The sequence below is a fragment of the Marmota monax genome, unplaced genomic scaffold (genome assembly GCF_021218885.2).
Source record: "Marmota monax isolate L192 unplaced genomic scaffold, Marmota_monax_Labrador192_F-V1.1 WCK01_AAM20220418_F8-fsc00047, whole genome shotgun sequence".
In the NCBI taxonomy this organism is placed as follows: domain Eukaryota; kingdom Metazoa; phylum Chordata; class Mammalia; order Rodentia; family Sciuridae; genus Marmota; species Marmota monax.
The window spans coordinates 12,172,940-12,197,996 of NW_026692072.1; the positions used below are offsets into that span (position 1 = coordinate 12,172,940).

The following is a 25,057-nucleotide window of genomic DNA, read 5'->3' on the forward strand; positions in this document are numbered from 1 at the left end:
GCCAGTGTTTCCTGGCTTTGGCTCATCTGTGGATTTCATTAAATCTCTTTCCTATCACCATAGTGCCAAAAAAGACCTAGATACCCCAAGTGAGCCGAAAATAATTCGGTATAATGCAAAATGGATATTAGGATATTTTTCAAAATGGATGGGTTGACATTTCATCCTTGCTTATTTTCAAATTTTCAAGGCTTTCACTCCAAATTACCATCTTTGACCAAAGCTAACATTAACCATACTTTGTGACAGTTACAACAACAAAAGTGATGTTAACTCTTTCTTAGTCAGTACCTTTCTATACTGTTTTGCCTGAAATTTTTATCCAGATGCAATGTGGTTGAACTAGCATTACCATGGTAACTAATACAGTGGCATTTTCTGGGTTTGTAGTTCTTCTTGCTGACTGAAGGCGGCAGTAGAGTCAGGCCAGGTCTGTATGATCTAAGTGCTTGGGAAAAACAGCAGACCTGTCTATTCTACATGGGTCACCTTAGCCTAAAATCCAAGGAGAAAAAAGTGAAAATAGAGGCTAATTCCTTAGCCTTCTCTTCCTTTCTAACGCAGTTCGTGGTTGATCTTAGGGTTTTAATATATACTGCAAATAAAGACTTGCTTTTTAAACCTGTTGAGAAAGACCTTGTGATTCTGGACACCATATTTTGTTCCAAATGAAAACCACTGGCATGTGCTATACTGAATATATTTGTCCCCAAAAATATTTGGACACAAGGCCCCATACTTTCAATGTCAGGGGATTAAGAATTTATAAACAGTTTCCACTCTGTATGCAAAGGACAGGTTCCTTTCCAGAGGCATGATTTGTGTTATTTTTCTGAAATTGGAGGGGAAGGAGGAGGCTGCCTGTCCCTGTCTAACTCAGGCAAGAGGGACTGTGTTTTCTGTGTGCATCCCTAGTTCTTCTGCATGGACCAGGACAGTTCTGGTGCATCATGCCATCTTTGGCTGCTGTGAGTCACTGGGAATATCAATGGGTAGAAGCTAACTTTGTGCAAAGTCCCTGCTGGGGTCACCCCCTAGAGTGAGTTAAGTCTTGGCTGTCAGAAACTGCTCTTGTGCCAGGAGGACTAAGCCATATTTATTTTTACCAGGCCTCTCAGACTTTCTTGTTTGGAGTGAGAGATCCTGAAAAGCATGCCAGAATAGGCTGTTTGTCTCCCTTTTATTGTCCTCTGGGACATGCCCCTAGAAAAGTTGTAGGGGACTGCCAATTCCCGAGGGGGTCTCAGAAGCATTGGTTTCCTCAGAAACACCACCCCTTTCCTTCATCCTTCTAGGACAGTCCAGGGAGCTGAATTTCCAAGATCAGAATATTGCCCTGAATTAGACCATCACTAATGGCCCTTTCAAAGGAAACACAGGGAGTGCTATGGAAATAGATAGAAATGGGCATGATTTTGATCTAACTAGGTTGACAGAATTCTCTTGTAACCCAGGCATCAATCAACAACTGGAATTTCCGAATGTAATTCTTCTAAAAAAGAAAAAGGCCTGAAGTTTCCCATTTTAAAATAATGGTTCTCAACCAGGAGTGATTTTTTCAGGCATGGGGCAATATTTGAAGACATTGAGAGTACTGGAATCTGGTGGATAAAGGCCCAGGATGCAGCTAAACATGCTATAATGAACAGGACATCCCTCCACATTCAAATAACTACCCAGACCAAAAGATTAATAGTGATGAGATTAAGAAACTCTAGAAGATTAAGAACATGAATCTGCAAAGAATTGCTCCATCATCTCTCTGAACTCCACTTTCTTGTTGAAGGTAATGCAAGTGCAGGGGAGGAGTACTTTATAAAACTTTATAAAATGACACAGCTAAGGGAGTCCTTCACCTCTCTGGTACAAGGAGACATATTTTCACTTGGTAACTATTCTTTAAAGGTATTTTGCACCAGGTACTCTGGAAGAAGTGATGAACAGATTTATTGGATCCCTGGAATTTACAATCTGATGGTTGCAAGGATTTGCAAGTACGAAGAGCCATTAAAAGAATGACCCCACAAACAAATTCAAAGTTACAAATAATAGAAACATTGAAAGAAAAGTACAGGGTTCTATGAAAAGAAACTTAATTTAGGTTTGGGATTGATTTAGGAAGGCCTGTCAGAGATATTAACTTTTTAAGCTGAGTTACCATCAGGGAAGCTGGGGATGTGGCTCAGTGGTAGAGCATTTGCCTAGTATGCATGAAGCCTGGGCTGGATCTCCAGCATCACAAGAATAAGTAAAAAAGCTAAGAGCAGATGGGGAGGGTCTTCCAGGCAGAAGGAACAGTATGTGCATAAGCCCTGATATCACTGGGCTAGAATTGTGGCTCAGTGATAGAGCACTTGCCTAGCATGTGTGAGGCACTGGGTTCGATTCTCAGCACTACATATAAATAATGAATAAAATAAAGGTCCATCAACATCTTTAAAAAAAGTATCACTAACTTATAGCAATGGGTGTGCTTTTGCCTAGGTTCTGGGGGCTACTACTGGAAACTGGAAACAATGACATCCTCAGGAAATAATCTATTTTGCAAACACTCCATACCACCATTTCTAGTGCCAGCATTTTTCATGTTTCAACTTAGCAGTGGTACTGAAGTCAAGATCTGGGGCATGTAGTTGATTCTGTTCCCTGGCCTAAATTGGGGCACACCCTAAAAGGTGGGGCTTTTTAGTATATTTTTATCTCCTGAAAGCTTGATATTTACACATCTGGCACAGATAAAAAGAGCCTTTACAGCAAATAGCTCATTTATCTTGATTGTTATAGCAGCAAAGATAAATTCAGAATGGTGGATAAACATGATTAATAAATATTCATTTAATAATAAATATATATAATAACCAATACTAAATGTGAATCAAGCATCCACGTGAATGACTTGTTTTCCCAAACTTTGAATTTGTTCTCTAGACAGTCAGAAGAGTGACTTCTTTAAAAATATAAGAAAGGCTTAAAACCTTCCAATGACTTCCTGTTAAACTTAGAATTTAAATACTTCTTGCCTGGTCTTTTAAGGTTCTTTGTGATCTGAACTTGGCCTACTTTCACAATTTTTCTCCTCACTCATTCTTCTCTAGCCATGCTGGTATTCTTTCAGCTCTGCAGCATGCTATCATTTCTGTCTCTCTCTTTTTTTGGAAACAGGGATTGAACTCAGGTGCACTCGCCCACTGAGCCACATCCCTAGCCTTATTTTATATTTTATTTAGAGACAGGGTCTCACTTGTTGCTTAGAACCTCGCTGTTGCTGAGGCTGGTTTTGAACTGGCGATCCTCCTACATCAGCCTCCTGAGCCACTGGGATTACAGGTGTGCGCCACCTCACTGCTCATTTCTGTCTTAACACTTATCCATGTGCCATCTCCTCTACCTAGAATGCTGTCTCTCTAGATCATTCCTTTGGTCATCTCAGGTCAACATCACAACCTCAGAGAAGCCTCACTTTACCACCCTGGATGTGTCTTATACTCACTGCCTTTACCTTATATGACTTTCTCTATAATATTTATCATTTAAAATAATCTTTTTTGTTGTTACATGTTTATTGTAGATAATGAGCTCCAATGGACTCCAGAATCTTATTTATTTTAGCCTCTAGTACCTTAAAATTGTGCCTGCCGCGTATTACTCAATGGACTTCTTTTAAATCAGTAAAAACCAGAGTACTAGGGTTGGGGAAATGCAATGAGTAAGATAGGGCCCCTAACTCTAAGAAGCTCTGAATCTGCTGGAGAAGATGACTTGTAAAGCAATGACAGTGTCATAGAAGTATGTATAAAGGACTGTGGAAACAGAGAAGAGAGCACTCGTAAGTTTGGGGTAGCTGGGCCTTGAATGTGGAAAACATTTCACTATGTGAAGAAAGGAGAAAATGGAAGAGGAGGCACATTCCAGATGAAAGGGATGCCACAAGCAGAGACTCAGTGTCTCAAAAGTGGTTGCAATCTTCAAAGAGGGTCGAATAATTTTATGTGTCTAGAAGAACATAGAGTGGTTGGGGAAAGCTGAAAGGGTTTCTTCTTTTCTTTTTGGTACCAGGGATTTAACCCAGGGATACTTAACCACTGAGCCACATTGACCCATTTTATATGTCTTTTATTTTGAGACAGTGTATGGCTAAGTTGCTTAAGGTCTTGCTAAATTGCTGAGGCTGGCTTTGAACCTGAGATCCTCCTGCCTCAGCCTCCTAAGCTTCTGGGATCACAGGCCTGTGCCACCATGCCCAGTGCTGAAAATAGTACCTGAATTAAATGTACTTATTTACTTTTATATCTTTTTATTCAATGAACATTTACTGAGTTCTTACAACTCAATTAATGGGAGGGATTATATTATTCTTACTATTTTAATTCATCTTTCTGTTTTTCTGTACCTCTGACTCTAAACAATCAGGATAGTACTTTTCTAGGGAGAGAGGGGGACTCAGTAGTGGGTTAACAACTGGTTTTCTTTAACTGATGTTTAAATTTTACTCTGCTAAGAGAAGTTTATTAAGTTAATTTAAATATCCTTAAGAAAATATCCCCCAAAGATAAAAAAAATCTGCAAAGTCAGGACACAGCCTAAATCCTATCAAATCTAGGTTTATGCCTCTGATGATGTTCCTAATGGGTATGTCATGGGAAGTAGAATTGCTCTCCAGTGTACCCTTCAAAACCATAGGAGTATAACACACTTGATCCTGATATCTTTCCAGGACTATATAGTCCCTGGACATAACTAAGCCAATTTTGAAGCTGTATGTTTTTTGACAAGTCCCTTAACTTTACTACTGTCAATACATAGTTTTCAAAAATATTTGTCTAACATTTACTGATTTCAAGTTTAAATTATTCATCTTCATCCTGACCCTCAATAAATATTTATTCTAACTTTCTGGGCAGGAGGAAGTTTATGACAGCAATAAAACATGTTCCCTGGTCTTAACTTACAGTCCATGAGAATAGACACTTTGGCAAATGAATAAATATATAATAAAATAAACACTAAAATACAGGTACATATTGGGTGGTAATTGATTCCTTGGGAATTTGGATAAGGCTTCATGAAGCTGGTGATATTAGTGTAGATCTTATAGGGTATATAGTTTTCCCTCCAAAAAACATGGGAGAGGTACATTTTAGGTAGAGAGCTTATGCCAAAGCAAGGGAGTGTGATATGTTTGGGGATATGAAATAGGACAGTATGTCTGGAGTGTTAAGTCTTTAGAAAGGAGTGAGGGGCAAGATGACTGGAAAAGAAGGTTGGAACCAAACTGTGACGGGATTTCTATGTCTGCATGTCATCATCCTAGTGATGGTGACTCGGCAACACCTTTTAAGTATGTAAGTAACAGGGCACATTTGAATTTTTAGAAAAATAAACAATAAACTCTTGTAACAATGTAGAGAATAGCTTGGGGAATAACTCGGTGACTCCAATGTTTGTCCTGAGATTTTGGAATTGGGGACTGCCAGTACATATCCTAAGTGGACTTACTGATTTTTTATATATTCCCTCTTATTTTCCTGATTTGAGTCTCATGTTTACATGCAGATTTGTCTCTGAGACTTTTGCTTAGTTACTTGATATTTGGTGGTGGGGCATTTTTAAAATATGGTGGTCTGTCACACACAGTATTGAGATGTAGGAATGATGTGCCATTGTTTTCTTATTGGTTTATTGTTTGTTTTGGGTATTGGGGATTGAACTCAGGGGCACTTGACCACTGAGCCACATCCCCAGCCATATTTTGTATTTTATTTAGAGACAGGGTCTCACTGAGTTGCTTAGCACCTTGCTTTTGTTGAGGCTGGCTTTGAACTGGTGATCCTCCTGTCTCAGCCTCCGGAGCTGGGATTACAGGCATGTGCTACTACACCCAGCTCTGATTGGTTTTTGATGCTTGCATTTTCTTTCTTTCTGGGTCTGCCTAAGTTGCTTAGGGCCTCACTATGTTGCAGAGGCTGCCTTTGAACTTGTGATCCTCCTGCCTCAGCCTGTTGAGCCCCTGGGATTACAAGTGTGCTCTATCGCACCTGGTGATGCCTTGAATTTTTATTTATTTATTTATTTATTTATTTATTTATTTATTTATTTATTTATGAGATGGGGGTCTCACTTATGTTGCATAGGCTGCTCTTGGAATTCCTGGGCTCAACAAATCCTCCTGTCAGACATGTACCACCATACCCAGCTGATGCCTTCTATTTCCCTGACATTTTTTAATTTTTTTAAATATTTTTTTAAGTTGTTGATAGACCTTTATTTTATTTATATGTGGTGCTGAAAAGCAGACCCAGTGCCTCACACATGCCAGGCAAGTGAGCCCCAGCCCCAGCCCCTTCCTGATCTTTTTGTTTATAATTAATTTGTTTTATGAATTGGTTGTTATGAGGGAACCATAAATCCTATGGATTTGATGGCCTTCATTTTTCTAGACTTTTAATCTAGAAGGAAGCAAATTCACTTAACAGCCATTTATGGTATAACTGCTTTTGGCCTGACCTTATGCATAGTCCTAGAAATTTAAAGATGAATGAAGACAGTCTCTGCCCTCAAGGAACTCACAATCTGGTAGGAGAGTTCAAATTACTAGGGATTGAACCCAGGGGCATTTAAAAATTGAGCCACTTCTCCAGCCCTTTTTATATCTTATTTAGAGACAAGGTCTTCTTAGGTTGCTTAGGGCCTTGCTAGTTTCTGAGGCTGGCTTTGAACTCGTAGTCCTCCAGCCTTTGCCTCCCAAGCTGCTGGGATTACAGGCCTGCACCCTGCAGTTAGCTCAAAGAATAATTTTTAAAAAGAGATAAATACTTATAAAAGTGTGTACTCTAGGATAGGGAAGACAACTAATTTTTGTAGGCTATTAAGAATCAGAAAATCGGGCTGGGGATATAGCTCAGTTGATAGAGTGCTTGTGTTGCATGCACAAGGCCCTGAGTTCAATCCCTAGCACCACCACCCCGATACACACACGCACACACACACACACACACACACAAAGAATCAGAAAATCACTGGTGTGATGGCCCTCGCCTGTAATCCCAGTGGCTGGGAGGCTGAGACAAGAGAATCATGAGTTCAAAGCCAGCCTCTGCAATGGCCAGGTGCTAAGCAATTCAGTGAGACCCTGTCTCTATAAATAAAACAAAATAGGGCTGAGATGTAGCTCAGTGGTCAAGTACTTCTGAGTTCAATCCCTGATACCAAAAAAAAAAAAAAAAAAAGAAAAGAAAAAGAAAAAACCAGATATCATCCACCCTTTCAAATTATATGAAAGTGTAATTCCCAATTTTTTGCAGCCTTTGATAATATGAAATAATAAGAAGGTACAAGTCTGTTATTGCCTTTGAGCTCCAGTTCAATTTAAGCCATGTCCTCTTGACCATTTTCTTAGGATGCATTAGTTATTCTTAACAGCCCAAGAGTTTGTGAACATTTCTTTTTATTTGCAAATGTTCCCAAAGCTTGGTCTGTTGATATGTGGCCAGTTCAAAATAACTTTTCTATAGATAGCATTTTTAATTTGAACATGTTAATCCCAGACAAGGGCATCACACTTAGTTTCTATTTTGCTCTTGTGGAGGATAAGTCTTTTAAGAGCCTCATAGCTCAGCATGAATTTCATGACCCGCATTTCTTAGTAGCTACTTTGCCTTTAGCATCTTTTCTGCTTGATGAGTTGATAAAAGCGTGTCCTAGTTTCTTCAACCTGTTTTGTAACAATAATTCAATCTGCATTTATTCTTTCCTTATTGCTTCCTTGAGGTTTAAAATCTATTTAGTATATTCATGATTATTTTTCTGTAGTCTTCAATTCCAGGGAGGATTTTCTTCTCTGTCAGTCTCTAATAGATCCTCCGTAATATCTGAGATGTCTATTAATTTTTTCTTTATAAAATCAGAAATTATAGGGCTGGGGCTGTAGCTCAGTGGCAGAGTGCTTGCCTAGCATGTGTGAGGCACTGGGTTCCATCCTTAGCACCACATAAAAATAAACAAATAAAGGCATTCTGTCCATTTACAACTACGAATTTTTTTTAAATCAGAAATTATAATCTGATAGTGACGTATAAGCATATCCTCTGTCTTGTGGATGTCTCCTCCATTGTTCAGAGTTCGATGCTTCATTCTTTATGCTGTAGTTCTTGCCTTTAACATATCCTGTTCTATTTTTGATCAATTTCATATCACTTGTTTCTTTCCTGGATTGTGGCATTGTCTTCTGTCTTATTTGCTTGGGTGACAACTTGTTTTCATAAATTTTTTTTGAAATATGATAATTTAGGAACCTGAAAAGTTGATTTAAACTGTAGGTTGACTTTTTGTTTTATGGACACAATATCTTTATTTATTTATTTTTTATGTGGTGCTGATCGAACCCAGTGCCTCACATGTGAGGAGCAAGCTCTCTACCGCTGAGCTATAACCCCAGCCCCTGAAGGCTGATTTTTTTTTCTTTCATTAACATTCAACAGTATCACAAAAATATATATGATTTGGGGGCTGGGGTCGTAGCTCAGTGGTTGAGTGCTTGCCTCGATCCTCAGCACCATGTAAAATAAATAAATAAATAAAATAAAGACATTGTGTCCATCTACAACTAAAAAAATTTAAAAAATATATACATGATTTGAAGAACTTGTGTACATGTCCATTCTTCTTAAGACTGATGTTGTGTATATTTCACTGAAAAAATGTCCTCTACAGCTGATGTGTTGCCAAAATCAATTATTACATAATCTGTGACCAAAGAGAAATCTAAAAGTAGTGGCTTCTTCTGGAAACAACAAACACTATCTGGAAATCATCACATCTGCCTAAAAAATATTTTAAAGATTTTTGTGCCACTCATGTATTGTTTGTTTTCAGGTTATAATACATGCCCATTACAGAAAAAATTTAAGAATGTAGAAAAACACAAAGAAGAGAAATGCCGTCAGTAATTGTGCCACCTAAGAAAACCATCTGTTATTTCTGCAAAAGCCTAGATTTTCTTTTTCTTCTCTCTCTCTCTCTCTCTCTCTCTCTCTCTCTCTCTCTCTCTCTCTCTCTTTTTTGGTACCAGAGATTGAACTCTGGTACACTGGACCATTGAGCCACATCCCCAGCCCTGTTTTGAGTTTTATTTAGAGACAGAGTTTCACTGAGTCGCTTAGCACCTCGCTTTTGCTGAAGCTTGCTTTGAACTCATGATCATCCTGTTTCACCCTCTCAAGCCTCTGGGATTATAGGTATGTGCCAGGGCACCCGGGTCCAGATTTTCTTGAAGCCTTAATCTAGCAACCTCTTTACCCCTAAGTCCTTCTCCTCAATAGACTGTTTAGAACATTCAAAGTGGAAGGCTAACTTTAAATACATGGGTCTTTAGGGTTTTTATGGAAGGGATAGAACTGTAGGAAAAAACCTACAAATTGGTCCAGAGATGACATCTTGTTCTTATTTAGCTTTCTTTGAGTCATTAACAGTCGGGCGCCACTGGTGCTGAAACTTATCATTATTATAACCACAAATGGGTTAATGCCCAAACAAAGCTATATTCTTGGGGCTGGTTCCCAGTTTTACCTCACAGACCCCAGTAGCAGCACCCTCCATGTCCCAGGATAATGCTCCACAAATAAGAGGATGTCAAATGTTTAGCCTAGTCTTGAAATTCTCTTCTTTTATCTGTGGAGGGGGGCAGTTTCCAGTTGCCAGCAGGACAGAGCAAAAGGAAAAAATAAATAAATAAACATCCAGCCAACAAACCCTAAAAAAAAGAGGCTATGCGGTTTAGTGGTTAGACCAGTAGCCTGGATGTTGGGATTGCTGAGATCCTGTTCTAGCTCTCCCACTGACTGGATGGATGATACTAGACAAGTCACTTTTGTGACTCATGCCTCAGTTTCCCTACTTAGAAAGAGGAGAAGTGTCTTACATTGTTTTCATGAACACATATGAAATTATCTGCAAATACCTTCAGGCTGTTTGGGAATAAAGTAAAATTATCATCTTTAATAATTACTATCCTATTATTTTATTAATATTACAGTAATGAGCCACAAGTATGAAACTTATGAAACTCCTATACCCTCAAGCTGCATGGGAAGAGTGGTGGATGGAGCAGGGAGAAGGCAAAGTTTTTAAAAACCAGATTTGTAGGACTTTTCATCAAATACCAAATTAGTAAATTCATTACCTCAAAATACTAAACACGGCTCCTAGTTTGGCTTTGTCCCTTTCTCCTTACCACATCCAAATTCGAGAGTGACTCACAGGAGCCTAGAATTGAGACACATATACAATTTTAAGGGAAAGGGAGAATTAGGAGGTTTGAGGCTCCTTGCTAGAGGAGGCTAAGAATAGGACATTCAGAACACAAAGAGAAGAACCTTCTCTTTCCTTCTCCTCCCAGTGTAGGTGGTCTATTGGTTTCCAAGTCCTTTTGATGGCATGATTTTTGTTTTCTTTCTGTCTTTTTCACAAAACCTCACCTTGTTGGAGGGGGGTGGACACGTACTAAAAAAGCAAGGACAGAGTGGCTTTTTCTGCTGGATTTAAACAGTGAAAATTGCTACAGATCTGTTATTGGGAGTGGAAAGGAGCAGACAGAGAAATATCTGGGAACCTGAAAACTAATGAATATTCTCTCCTCTCAAAGGAGAAGTAAGCAATTGGGCATGTGAAGAAAAAATCTAATACATGTCTTACTTTCTGCACCCTTCACCTTCAAGAAATAAAGTGTCTGGGTAGAAAAAAAGGAAAGACGCTTAGGAAAGGCATGAAATAATAGGGATGATAGTAGAAGGAGGACCCAAAAGAGGATTTGAAAGGAAATGGCAATTGACTTACTGAGTACTTTATGAACACCTTTTGTTGTGTCCAGCACTGTTGCAGGCTAAAGGACACATCCCTAACTTCAAGAAGTAGCCACATTACAATATGCACGTGAAAGCACTTTGTAGCAATGTAAGACAGTACACGCTAAGGAGACAAAAATAGGTAATGAGACTGTTTATGGGAGTTCACGAGTGGGAATTGTTGAGTCACGGTGACAGCTTTATAAACAGGAATAGGTATGAAATTCAGAAATTGCAGATATGGATGGCTGACAGTAATTCTTTGACATCAGGAAACATGACAGATTCAAAGGACTCTCCATCTCAGATTCTTCTAAAACCAAGTCCGCAAGAACCGTGTCCAACGAAACCTCGGCCCCCGCGAAGTGACTGATGGCGGAACTTGCGTGGCGGACTCAGCGTTGCGCCCCGGAGACTGTTGGCGTTACACCTCCTCCGCCTCCCGTTTTGCCTCCCTCCACGGGTGCCATGGCAACCGAGAGAGAGCGCAACCTGGGTTCCGGAAGCTAGAGAGCTGGAGCTTGGAAGGTACCCGGGTCAAAGGATGCTGAGTCCCGAGCGCCTAGCCCTACCCGACTACGAGTATCTGGGTAGGCGCTTCCTTCAACTTTGGGGAAGGAAAGTGAAGACGAATTAGGCCAGGGTGTGGGGAGGAGGCGGGGTCTGAGTGGGAACGGGTCCGGGTGGGATGGGAAGGGGCGGGGAAGCTGGGGTTCCAGGGCCTGGGCGTGTAATGTAAGGCCTAACGGGGAGGAAAAACTGCAGCTGGGGAGTAAAGCTTACGGGGTGGATTGTGTTCAAAGAGGGACACGTTGGGGTATTATTGATCTGCTGGTAGTGGAGTAAATAACCTTGGAACCTGAAGTGTCCTGTCAGTCATTCCATGAATAATCATTTTACCGTTACAGTGGCAGCTAACAATTTTAGCTTTTCTTTTACATTAGGCACTATGCGAAGTATTTTATGTGCAGTATTCTTTGAAACTTCCCAACAGCACTAGAAGAAATTATGTTTTCTTCCATTTTGCAGATGGTGAAATTAAGGCTGAAGAGGTAACTTGCATAAATAAGACCACACAGCTAGAAACGGTAGTGCTAGGATCAGAACCTGATTTACCTATGCCTTAACTCTTGAGCTAAGGTTGTAGTTGCAGTGCAGTGCTTTAGCATATTTAGTGTATAAAGCATTTGCTGCACGAAACACACACACACGTACATACATATATATGCACAGACATGCATTTTTTATAGTTAATATCACAGATACTTTTGCATCTAATGCATAACAATATCAGTGTCTAGACTTTTGCTAAGGATTTTGTGTATTTAATCTCATTTACCCAGTACTCAATGAACCTGTGAAATAAAGCCTAGCAGGAGCATATAGTACCTACTTTTTAAATATGCCTCAGAGATAAATAGACTTAAATTTTAGAAGAGTTTAAACTTCCAGAAAACTGAGCACATAATAGAGTTCCTTGTTTTACCCACTCCCATTCAGTTTCTTCTATTACTAACATCTTGCATTAGTGTAGTACATTTTTTACAGTTGATAAACTGATATAATACATTATTAGTAACATAAACAAAAGTTTATGTTGGGCTTCTCTCTTTGTGTTGTAAGTTCCTTGGGTTTTGACAGATTCATAATGTCATGTATTCACACAGAATAGTTTTGTTGCCTTAAAAATGCTCTGTGCTTCATGTGTTCATCCTCTCCCTGTCCCTATCCTTTGGCAACCAGTGATCATCTTACTGTCTCTAAAGTTTTGCCTCTTCCAAAATATCGTATTTTTGGAGGACTGCAGTGTATAAACTTTTCAGATGGCCTTCTTTCTCTTACCAACAGGTATTTAAAGCTTCTCTGTGTCTTTTTGTGGCTTGACAGCTCACTTCTTTGTGTTGCTGAATAATATTCCATTGTATGCGTGTATCATACACATTTATTAATGAAAACCAATCCTGGATAAGATTTTTGAATTGGTAATATGGAAACTTGATTCAAAAAAATCAAAACCAGTTGCTGTGGCACACACCTATAATCCTAGTTACTCAGGAGGCTGAGGCAAGAGGACCTCAAGTTCAAGGCCAACGGGGGGCAACTTATTAAGACCCTGTCTCAAGATAAAAAAATAGGAACAGGGATGTAGCCCAGTCATATAGTGCTCCTGGGTTCAACCTATCCCAATGTTTATAGTAAAAGTCTCTTCTAGCTTTTTTCCTCCAGTCTGCCATGTTCTCAGCCATCCTCAGACACCCTGACTCCTGAAGTAAACACTATTATTGGTTTCTTGTGTATCTTTCTAGCTTTCTAGAGTTTATTAGGTTCATAAAGGAGCATATAGTGCCTACTTTAAAATATGTCTCAGAGTTATTTTGGTATCAGCAGAGAGCTTCCTTGTTCTTTAAAATTTATTTTTTGCTACATAGTATTTGACTAATTCAATTCCTCATTAGTAGACAATGAATTGTTTTTTATCCTTTTGTCATTACTAAAAATGCCTCAATGAAGAAACCTGCAGTTTTGTTTCTTCATAAGTATGTCTACAAGAATGAATTTCACAAGTGGAGTTGGTAGGTCAAGTGCAATACATTTGAAATATTTATATTGCCAAACTGCCTTTTACAGAGGATGTACCATTTTATACTGCCACCAACAGTGTAACATAATGCCTGCTTCTCACAATCTTGCCAGTGAAACAGACAAAACCTTGGGATTTATTTTCAGTCTGTTAAATGACATACTCAGGGGATATTTAATGTGCATTTCTTTTATGAAGTTGAATTTTTTTTACCAAGTTTAAGTTTTGGTTTTTGAAAGATTCATATACACATATGAATATTTACACATAAACACATTGAGAAAGAGGGGTGAAGGGAGAGATAGCTTAAGAGACTGATCACATTTATTATTTTTTTAAATTTTTAGTTGTTGATAGACCTTTATTTTTTTTATTTTTATGTAGTGCTGAGAATCGAACCCAGTGCCTCGCACATGCTAGGCAAGTATGCTACTGCTGAGTCACAGCCCCAGCCCCTGTTCACATCTATTAATCAGCAAAATGGGAATAGTTAATATCACAGATACTTTTGCATCCAATGCATAACAATATCAGTGTCTAGCAATACTTCGACTTTTGCTAAGGATTTTGTATATTTAATCTCATTTACCCAGTACTCAATGAACCTGTGAAATAAAGCCTAGCAGTATACTGTTCAGCTCCTTGAATGTTTGCTCTTTGAGTGACTTGGTGTATTTGATATACTGGTGCTTTGGTGAGCAGAAGTTGGTGATTTTTTCCTAGGTGGCTTAGGCAGAACACTAAATCAGTGGCAATGTTGATAACGAATCTACAAACAGAATCAATGTCTTAGGTTGGTTGAAAGTTTCTGTGTTCATGGAGTCCAACCACCCACCTAATATTGGAATCCTAGACAAATCTCCTTTAGCCTTTAAAAAGGCAGTTAAGTTTCAAGTGTCTTAACTCCCTGTCCTAACTGTCAGGACATCATTGTGTCCTTAGAAGAGTTATGCCGATGGCGGGCTCCCATGTGGTTCATCAGACCATACAATTCAGCTAAATTGCATTGTTTTTAATTGAGAACAACCCCTGTCTGTTACAATTTGGTCTCTCTTAGAGGCATACTGTTTTGAAACATTCACCCTCAATTTAATGACCATTTAAAACCACTCCCTAAACCTGAAGAAGGAAGATCTTGGGTTCAAGGTGAGCCTGGGCTACACAGTGAGACCCCATCTCAAAAACACAAAAAACAAAATTAAACTAAAAACCCCACTTCCTATAGATTAGACTCTACTTCCTGATTTAAAAATTTAAATGCTTGTGGGTTTTAAAATTTGTCTTTGTTTTGTTTTTATAAATTATAAAGTCAGTTGCATATGTATAGGGCTTAGGGAAGAAAATACGTAAAGAGCAAAGAAAATTGCAGAGACAGAAAAGCCCTTGGCATACAGTGAAACAGAAAAGGTAAAGTTGAGTAGCCCTTGGTAAGTGCATCCAGAATCTCTGTTTAGGATTATGTATAAATTACAGGGATACCTATACAATGACTATCTATCTATGGTCTCCCTTTCTTCCTGCTAATCAGGGATTGTACTTGGCTTTTTGACTTAGTGAGGAAAACAGTCTTTCATCATATTAGGTAAACTGATCCTTTCCCCACTGACTTTATGGATTAGGAATCTGTAACCATGGCCTGAAATGGTTTAGGATTTGAAGATTATCATTAAAGAAGAGCTCAGTAATGTTCATTCCTGCAGTCATCAGAATGGAGGGATAGAAATTGTATTAATGCCCAGGCCTGATGAGAGAGAGAGGTCTGGTAAGGACATAAGTATAGAACCTTTTGTGTAAGATCCATGAAAGAGTTCCAGCCCCATGAAGCTACATAGTGGAAGCTTCTGCCAGAGGCTGAGGTGTGTCTGTGAATCTGATTGGGTGTGGAGAACTCTCTAGAGCTGAAGGGCAGCCTGTTCCGGCCCTAGGTTTGCAAAATACACTACCTACGTGCTGACCTGAGTATAAGCAAGAGGGTGTGAGATTTATTTTTGACTCCACCTAATCTGGTGAAGTGCACACTTTCACTTACCTTCCCAGCTGGCTTCTCTGTTTCCATGGAACCTGCTCATTCTCATTCAGGTTGGGAGTGGGTTGGCATAACAGATACCTTGAGGAGACCAGATGGTTCTTCTCCATTGGGGTCTGTGCAGTTAGTGGAATCACAATAATTGGGTAGGGTTTTTTAAAGCTATAGTTTGTTATTTTTCTACTTTTGTGTTTTTTTCTTTTTGTTTTGTTTGAGCTTTTAAAAATTGTTTCTTTTTTAGATTATTATTTTCTGTTTTTTAGCTATACTTTTTGCACTCTCTGTATATGACAGGCACTGTGTTTTATTTTGTTTAACCTTTGCAACTACCGTATGAAGTATGTACTATTATTAGCACCATTTAATAATTATTAGTATCACCTTCTCATTTACAAACAAGGAAACTGAGGTTTGGAAAGACATTCATTTGCACGTGGTCACATAAGCAATGTCGGATTGTAAAGCAGGGATTCAAACCTAGGTTTGTCAGATTCCATAGCCTGTGCTTTTTCATTGCCACCAAAAAGATAAAAACAAACAAATAAAATCAACTATTGGCCTAAAGGATGATGGTCTTTCTTTTTCTGTTAAGGATGGAACTCTTGAATAGTTCACTAGTTTCAAATAAGTTTCCTAAATGAAGAATGGCTTATTCATCATTTTATACTGTTCTTTCACAATATAAATACTTCATACATATATGCTAAATGGAACATGAATAATCTGGCCTTAGGGTACCCAAATGTGAGTAGCTAACAGCAACAACTTACACCAGGTACCATCTTCAGTGCTATATATATTTATACAAATGAAGATAGTTTCATTTGTTGTTGCCATTTTACAGATGAAGATACTACAGCACTAAGATAATAAATAGCTAGGTAGTAAGGGATAGAAACAGAATTCTAATCCAGAAGTCTGATTCAAGTTCATGATTAAACTCTGTGCTATAAATACTTTGAGCACCTTCAAAAAATGGGGCGTTGAACTGTTATATTAACCTATACCTGGATCCTGGATTAAGTTCAGTTGACTCCAAAGGGCTTCACTTAACATTTCTGCCATGAGGGGGCAAACTAGGAATCAGGATGGATTAGGGAATATTAAAATTCCAATTCACTCTTGTCACTGGACTTGTCTCTCAGGCAGACAGTAAGAAAGATAACTTCTAAACCTCTGAAATAATTATATTGACAATAATTTGTGTACTTTAGATAGCTGTGTGACCTTGAAGAAGTTACTTAACCTCTCTGTGCCTTGGCTTCCACATCTGCAAAATGTGGATAATAGTAGAACTTAACTCATGCATATGAATATTTAGTACACAACCCAGCTGCCATGTTGTATCTACATTATAAAAAGAAAGTACACAAAGAGTAAAATATCATCCTTTTAGAGCACCTGTGTAGGTGTTCAATAAATATTAACTGCTATTACTATTAGTATGATTTTATAAAAATTTGTTATATATCTGTGGTCACCACAAAAATATGCCTCTTAGATTTCTTACTACAAGGAGAAGAGAGAAATTGACTCAACCCCAGCTCTAACACTTGTTCACACCGAGGTCATACTTCCCACAGGCTATTTCCAGTCAATGATTAGACAGGACAGAACCACTTCTAGAAGATGTGTGGCTCCTCCAGTGGCCAACTTTGACTTCATTGAAGACTCCTTCCCACTGCACTGCCAAGACCCTCCGCCCTTCTTTCTTCTTTACCTAGGGTCAGACCTGCATGTGTCTTTTAGCTTTTCCAGTACGTCTTTTGCGTGTCTGATCCTGTTTTGATGTCTGCTCTCAGAGTACCTGGACTAAGCACATCTAGCAGTCACTGGTATAGTCCCTGCCAGCCATGATAGTTTCTTTAAGTCTTGGCAAAAGTTCTGACATGGAACTCTTTCCAGATGGATGACTCTTTTAAGTGTTGCTACTCTTATTTTTTTCTTTGTTGATATGATGACACATGAAATTTACTAGTCTGACTGCTAGACACAACTTTAATTTTTTGCTTTTGGATGGATCCCTATAAACTTATTTTTGTTTTAATATCATTAGTGAACTTTCCAAACCCAATTGTGTCCTAGGAAACATTGCTAATTAATAAGCAGTAAATTAGCAGAAATCTTCAAAGGACCTAAAAGTGTTGGGGTTGTTGCAGAAGGAAATGAGATAAAATATAGATTAAAAAAAATTTATTTTTTAGTTGTAGTTGGACACAATATCTTTATTTTATTTATGTGGTGCTGAGGATCAAACCCAGGGCCTCACACGTGCTAGGCGAGCTATCTACTGCTGAGCCACAACCCAGCCCCTAAAATATAAATATAAATATAACTTCCAAAATCTTTGGAAACTGGATTTATGATATGTGAAACTAATCACTTTAAAATAGTTATGAACTTGTTCACAGAACCATCTCTCTCTTCTTCCCTCCTCCTTATTTTCCTTTCCTTTCCTTCCCTCTATATAAAGCAAGGCCTGAATGTAAAGTGCCTTTTACCATGAGAAACATGCCATACGTGGGAGACAAGACATATTCTTAAATGGCCATACACAGAGATGCCAATATGGAGTGTGTGGGCTGTATGGCTCTGGAGCCAGCAGCTCTCTTGGCTCTTTCCCAGTTTGGTCAGCAAATTCTCTGTCATGGTAGGGGCAGCAGTTCCCCTGGTGGCCCAGTGCTGGAGTGTGCCCTTTGGGAGTTGTTCTGAAAGTTCAGCTTTGACTTCTCTTTATTTCACCTTTCCAAGGACTCTGTAGGCTCTTCAAGCTTTTTGTTGGGGTGCGGGGAGAACAAATGAGTTCCTGACTCTTGGCCACTCCCATTTCTCCAAAATAAATTGCATGGTGATTTCTGTGTTATTCCAAAAGTAGCTCTTTAAATTTTTGACCTTGCTTATCATTTAAACATGCAAATAATCTTTCCTTCAAAAATTGTCTGAACATTGGGATCATTGTTTTTTGCACAAATACAATATTTGCTTCGTGAATGACTCTAGGAGGCTGAGTAAGTAATTGAAGTTTAAAGAAAGTAATAATTGCAGAGCAGAAGAGACATGCTGTGTGAGCCCCTCCAGTTCATCATCCTGTCTGTAGCTGCAGCCACGTACCACAGTTACCTTGTTTTTCTACTTGGCTACTTGGTTATTGTCTATTTCTTCTTAGTATGTCAGCCATGAGGGCAGGCTTTTTCTCCCAGTATCTCTAAAATCTAGCACAGTGTTGGTCCAAGTGTTGAATGAATGGTCTGTTTTAAATAGCAGAATAAATTTTAAAATAAATGGAGGGAAAGAATCCAGTGTAACAAATAGTTCTTGAATTCCTACCATGTGAGAGACACTATGTTTTTTCTCCACTTTCATGGTTGAAAAAAATGGACCACTGATTCAAATCTGCCCTGGATCCTTTTGGATTTAAACTCTGTACCTAAGGTTAATTTATTGGTGATACCATAGTTTTCACCTTTTGGTAGAACAAGAGTAAGATTTAATCCATTTTTCAAAAACTGGTATTTTAAGAAGGAAGGAAATTTTATGCAATTTTGGGGTGTCTCTGTGAGATCCTGTCCTTTGGGCAGAGTGGTATGCTTTAAGAGTGGAATTACCCTTGTAAACTAATCCCCAGGACCTCTTCTGTGCTGGTATCACCCTTGTACCACTTCCCTAGCAGCCTTAGGAAATAGCTCATTCTATGATTGGAATTTCAAGTCAAAACACATTTATCTGAGCAGAATTTTAATGATTTATCAAAGAGAGGAGGGATTTTCCCAAACACATCTGAACTTACCAAATTACTGATCCCATTAGCTATGTTTTTTCTTAAGCACCTTTCATTAAACAAAGCAATTATTGCTGAAATCATCAAATGTATTTTTCATAAAAGCTTTTGACTAAGTTTTGTTTGATTAGCAGGAACCCAGTAAAAGTAAATATTGTTTGAAAAGGCACTTTCAGAGCCCTTTCTTTTTCTTCATTGAATTAGCTTTTAAAAGCACTGTTCTTTGGAGAGTGTAAGAGCCTTTTTTCCAGCTGTCCTATTGTGTAGCTCAAGGTCTTGCTAATACTATTATCTGGCCCTGAGATTACAGGTAATTTTGATAAAACACAAGATTCAGTTTCTGTAATCTCAGACAGAAATCTGCTTGTGCCCCAGGACTTCATATCAGGTATTTGCTAAATTCATACTTCTCTCACCTGGGATAACCCCCTTGGCCTCCAGTAAACAGGTATCTGGCAGGGATAGGTTGCATTAGGGCCCATTGCCTTTAAAAAAAAAAAATCATGTGGCAGAACTCCTCCTGTGGCCAACTTACATACGACGTGCTCTAAATGGGAAAATTATATATTTTAAAATAGGCATGTTTGAAACAATAACACTTTGAATGTGAAATGTACCAAAGGCCACATGTCTTTGGCTTTACTTGTCAAATGAAGAGGCTGCCAGAACCACTCGGCTCCATGGTTCTCATGCCCCAAAGTGCTGCAAATTGACACATAAGGAGGCAACACACAAAGAAATTCAGCCCATGAGAAAGTGAGTGTGGGCACTTGGGCCGGCCTCCTTTATCTCCATGTGGAGCTCTTTCCAGCTTGCTTCTTGTGTCCCATCTTAGTTTTTCAAAAAGGAGAGATTAAACGTGTCTGGTATTTCAGCATGTTAACTGCATGGGCCACATGAGGCTAGCACTCAGGCCACTGTTCAGCCTGTCATATGGAAGGAATTGCCTTTCAAGGGAGATTATAATTGTGTACGTAGCCACACAAATGCACATTCTGCCTGAAGGAAAATGCACAGAAGAGGAGGCCTTATGCTGCCACTCAGGTCCCTTTGTGGAAGCTACACAAGAAGCATAGTCACCTCCTTTGGGCTTAATGAGTCATCTTTTTGTGTGTTAGCTACTTAAAAAACACAAAAAATAAAAAGGAAAGAAGAAATGCCCTCTCCCTAAGTGAGTTGCTTGTTTGGGCCCTGCAGCGTGGTCTCAGAGTTTTGTATATTCCTGATGACATCATTTACGATGCTAATGCACAGACAGTAAACAAAAAATAACCTAGCTTTTGGGCATCTAGACAAAACTGAAAGAGTCCAATTTAGAGAAGTGATAACACTATGCTTTATAAACACAGGAGCTTAAACAACCTGAGAGACCCCAGTCCTTTTTGGAATGTGATGCGCTGAAAGATGGCTGTGGAGAAACCTGGAAACTCAGTACTCTAGAGTTACGTGCGGTTCAGGCTTGCGTCTGCCGTCTAGTGTTAGTCCCAGCAGTATGTTCTAGTAATGGACAAAGTTGAGGGTTACCACGTGAGTAAGTTATCAAGCTCCTTGTGTCATAGCATTTCGCCTAGAAAAATGGAAAGGGAAATATTGCCACCTACCTCAGAGGAATGTGAGACAATTGAGAAGATAAACGTGCAGTTCTTTACAGGAAAGGTGTTTTGTAAATAGAAAATATTATCATTATTCTCCTTGATCCAATTTCCCCAACAAGTGGAGTTGATAAAAGCTACCTCACAGAGGGTTGAGAAGATGAATTAATTAATATATGTCAAGTATCTTGAAAGTAAACTATTTAATGAGACCTATAATTGATTATTTTTCTTGATAGTCTATAAGCGATCAAACCTGCCATTTAGACAAATGATTACCCTATAAAGTCTCACATGTGCGGTCTTTTGGCTTGTCTTCAAGGGCTGTCATGGTAGAGGATGGGGAATACATAGGTGAAGAAAATAGATTAAATCTTCAGGGAGAATTGCCATGGCTTTTTTTCTCTTCAAGGTTATGCCTATAAATAGCTTCTGGAGTCTTGCTAATCTTTGTTGCCATGTCTGGAGTAGGGACTATTTCAACCTTTGCTCTTTCAGTAAATATTTATTTTTGATCTCATATTTCTAAAGCAGAAACAAACTTACAAGGAAAAGAAGTAGTTGATTTGTCTCACCTTGTGAACTTTTTCTTATCTTTCCTAGTATGGTAAGAGAAAATAACTATTATTGACATCAGGCTCCCCAACTGGAAAGTTTTCAAAGGAATCCAAGTAGTAAAAACAACTCTGGCTATTATTGTCAGAGAAGAAGGGATACCAGTAAACTACACACACACACACACACACACACAAATACACAAACACACACACACATTTACTGAAAGAGCAAAGGTGGAAGGAGTCCCTGTGTGTGTGTGTGTGTGTGTGTGGGCGGGGTACATGCACTACTGGGGGGATTGAACCCAGGGTTGCTCTACCACCGAACTACTCCCCAACCCCTTTTTAATTTTTTACTTTGAGACAGGTCCTTGCTAAATTACTGAGGCTGGCCTCAAACTTGCCATCCTCCTTCCTTAGCCTCCTTAGTTTCTGGGATTACAGGCATGCACCACTGCACCCAGCACAGTTTGAATTTTTTTAAATAAGTTTACTCCATGTATGTATACCTTTGTTTTATTTATTCATTTTTATGTGGTGCTGAGGATCAAACCCAGTGCCTCACATGTGCTAGGCAAGTGCTCTACCACTGAGCCACAACCTCAGCCCCACAATTTGTATTTTTAAATGACAGAATTATCACTGACATCTCTTTGTCCATTTTTGTTGATATTTTCACAAGATTTTAGGTAGAAAAACTTGAGAAGACTCCTTAGGTAATTTTACAAGTTCAGAATTTCATCTTTTGTTTCTAAGGTTAATAGCATTTAGGTAACTTCATTTCTCAAATTTTGTTTTCTACTAAGTGACACAAAAAAGGGAAAGGCTATTTCATTTAGATTCTAAATCCTCAGGCAGGGACCTGTCTCTTAATTAGGCATGGGTTATCCCTAGCACCCAAAAAACAGACAACCCCCCCAAAACACATATGCACACAGATAATATCTCAATTTCTAAGTAGCACAGCTGCTCCAATACTGTATTAAATGGAATATGGGTTCAACTAGATGTTCATAGTGTGCCAGCTTGAGTCATTCTCTTATCCAAGAGGATAGAAGCAGACAGCAGTCTCATTCAGTCCTCACAACAGATTTGTGAGGAGGCACCAGACTGATCCTACTTTTCCTTGAGGAAAGCAAGATTTAGGTTATGTAATTTGCCCATGGCTGCTGAGCTAATATGTGTGGAGCTGAAGTTTGAATTCAGTTATCTATAGCCAGTGTTTTTAGCTGCTTTGCTTTCTTTCAGTTCCTGTTATTTCTTTTTTTTAATATTTTCAAAAATTTTTAGTTAGAATTGGACAGACTACCTTTATTTTATTTATTTTTATGTGGTGCTGAGGATCAAACAAAGTGCCTCACACGTGTGAGGTGAGTGCTCTACCACTGAGCTACAACCCCAGCCCCAGGTCCTGTTATTTCTAAGGATCCTTTTTCCTTTTAAGTTCAATGAGGATTTAAGTGTATCAGAGCTTAAATTTAACAACAATTTCCACAGAACATATTATAGGTTCCTTAGATTCTTTGGATATATATATTATATATTATATATAACTAATTATATAAATGCATAATTAAACATTTTCTCCATCATGCAGTGTTGGTATTTTAGACACAGTTTATTATACTGTGCATAGATATGTTATGACATTTACCCATGAGAGAACATGTTATTTTTATTATGCATAGGAGGAAAGAGGACTCAAAAAACTTAAGTAAATTTTTCTACTTGTATGCAGATAGCAATTGGTGGAGGTAAGATTTGATTCTAATTTTTATGATTCCAAATTTAATGGTTTAAGGGCCAATCAGTTTTAGTTAAATTCCACCTCATAGTTTTGGTTTGTTTTAGTGCTGGGGATTGAACCTAGGGCCTGGCACACTCTAGGTAAGTGCTCTACTACTACTACTACCACTACTACTACTACTACTACTACTACTTCTCCTCCTCCTCCTCCTCCTCCTCCTCCTCCTCCTCTTCTTCTCTCAAAAAGTGGCATTTATTCAAAGAAAAAGAAAATAAAATAACAAGATGTCCATCCACTGGCTCCCTTCCCTCCCCCTTCCAGCTGCTCCTTATCCCCCAGGATTGAGCCCTGGCTGGAGGTAGGTAGCAGGACAGCCCCTCTCAGATGAGGTCAGCAACATTGAGGGGCATCTCTTCATGGAGGTGTTGTAGAAGGTCTCAGTATCCAGAGTCATCTTGTCTTCCTCTTTTACCATGTAAATAGCCACACCCTTTCGGCCAAAACACCCACCTCCACCAATTCTGTGGATGTAGTTTTCCTTGTTGGTGGGAAAGTCATAGTTGATGACTAAAGAAACTTGCTGCACATCAATGCCTCTGGCCTATGTCATGAAAGATGGAAAAAAAAGAAAGAAAGATGGCAAATTTAGCCTGTGAATTGAGAATACTGTGACTCGATCCATCCAGAGGGACGTAAATATGCATGTAGGCAGCCAAAGGAAGGCAAAAGAAATCAAGTATCCTCTGTTTCCCAAAGACCTTAGGCATGACAAGTTTTCTTCCAAGTTGCTACTTTCCTGAGAGAGGCACTAGTTGGCCCCATGGAGAGAATCACCTTGGATTAAGTGTTCTACTTCTGAACTCAACCCCAATCCTTTTTATATTTTATTTTGAGACAGGGTATTGCTAAATTGCCCAGATTGACATCAAACTCGTGATCCTCCTGCCTCAGTCTCCCAAGTAGCTGGGATTACAAGCGTGTGCCACAGTGTCTGATGACTTTGTAGTTATTAATGATAAGACCCCCTCTCCATACTCATAATGCCTCTCCCTCCAGACTTACATTTTGTACTAGGTTTGTGAGCCACTGAGGTCTCCTAAACTTTGGCACCTCACATAGTTTTGTGCTGTTTATCTCTTAGGGGATTAGTTAGGGTGAGGGTCAAGCTGCTGTTATAAAAAAGATCCATCTTTACTTCATCCTGGTCCATCCACCCTGGTACAGTAGCTTACAAAGAAAGAACTTTATTGTTCTTTTACTTAACCTAAATCCAGGATATGCAAGCCAAGCCAAGATCTATCATAGGCAGTCACAGGATTTCAGGCTAGTTGGGCAAGCCATTTAAAATATATGGTTTCTGCATCATGTACAACCACAAGAATAGGATCCGAGTTAGATAAGTTATACTCCATGTGTGTATAATCTGCCAAAATGCATTCTATTGTCATGTATATCTAAAAAACAAATAAAAATAATAATAATAAAATAAAATATGTGGTTTCCAAGGATGGCTCAATTATAACCACTTGGAAAAAAAATGAAAAGAGGTTTTTTTGTTTTGTTTTGTTTTCCCATGAAAAGAGGAATGTGTGAGTCCAAGGCAAGGACCCTTAAGCAAGTGAAACAAAAGTTGTAAATATCACTTGTGCTCACATTTTATAGGTGAGAAGTCAGTATAAGGCCCCTGCTAACTGCAGAGGAGTCTGGGAATAGAAGTCCAATTAGACAATTGTGTGTAAGAAGAATGGGAGCACAGATTTTGGGAGTTACAATCTACCATACCTGGTATATGCAGTGGAGATGTCTCTCCTACTCAAGAAATGTTATTGGTAGCTGCTTGTCCTTATTCTAAAGCAAAGCACAGATGTATCGGTGGGTATTTGGCTTTTTCTCTTCTACCTCTACCTCTTGAAGTGGAAAGATATTTTATCCCATGTC

The 25,057-nt window shown here is 38.9% G+C and overlaps 1 protein-coding gene and 1 non-coding gene across 2 annotated transcripts in view; one reads left to right on the forward strand and one right to left on the reverse strand.

Annotated features, from left to right (window-relative positions):
- The first annotated feature begins 11,268 nt into the window (after positions 1 to 11,268).
- Positions 11,269 to 25,057, forward strand: part of Cstpp1 (centriolar satellite-associated tubulin polyglutamylase complex regulator 1) — a 176,233-nt gene continuing 162,444 nt past the window's right edge. Inside the window, exon 1 of the mRNA XM_046457479.2 lies at positions 11,269 to 11,428. Within this exon, the coding sequence (XP_046313435.1) occupies positions 11,383 to 11,428 (46 nt within the window). The 5' untranslated portion in view covers positions 11,269 to 11,382. The remainder of the gene's footprint in view (positions 11,429 to 25,057) is intronic.
- On the reverse strand, positions 23,820 to 23,960 carry LOC124102106 (small nucleolar RNA SNORA67). The gene has a single exon (XR_006854804.1). It is a non-coding gene; the product is annotated as a small nucleolar RNA SNORA67 (small nucleolar RNA).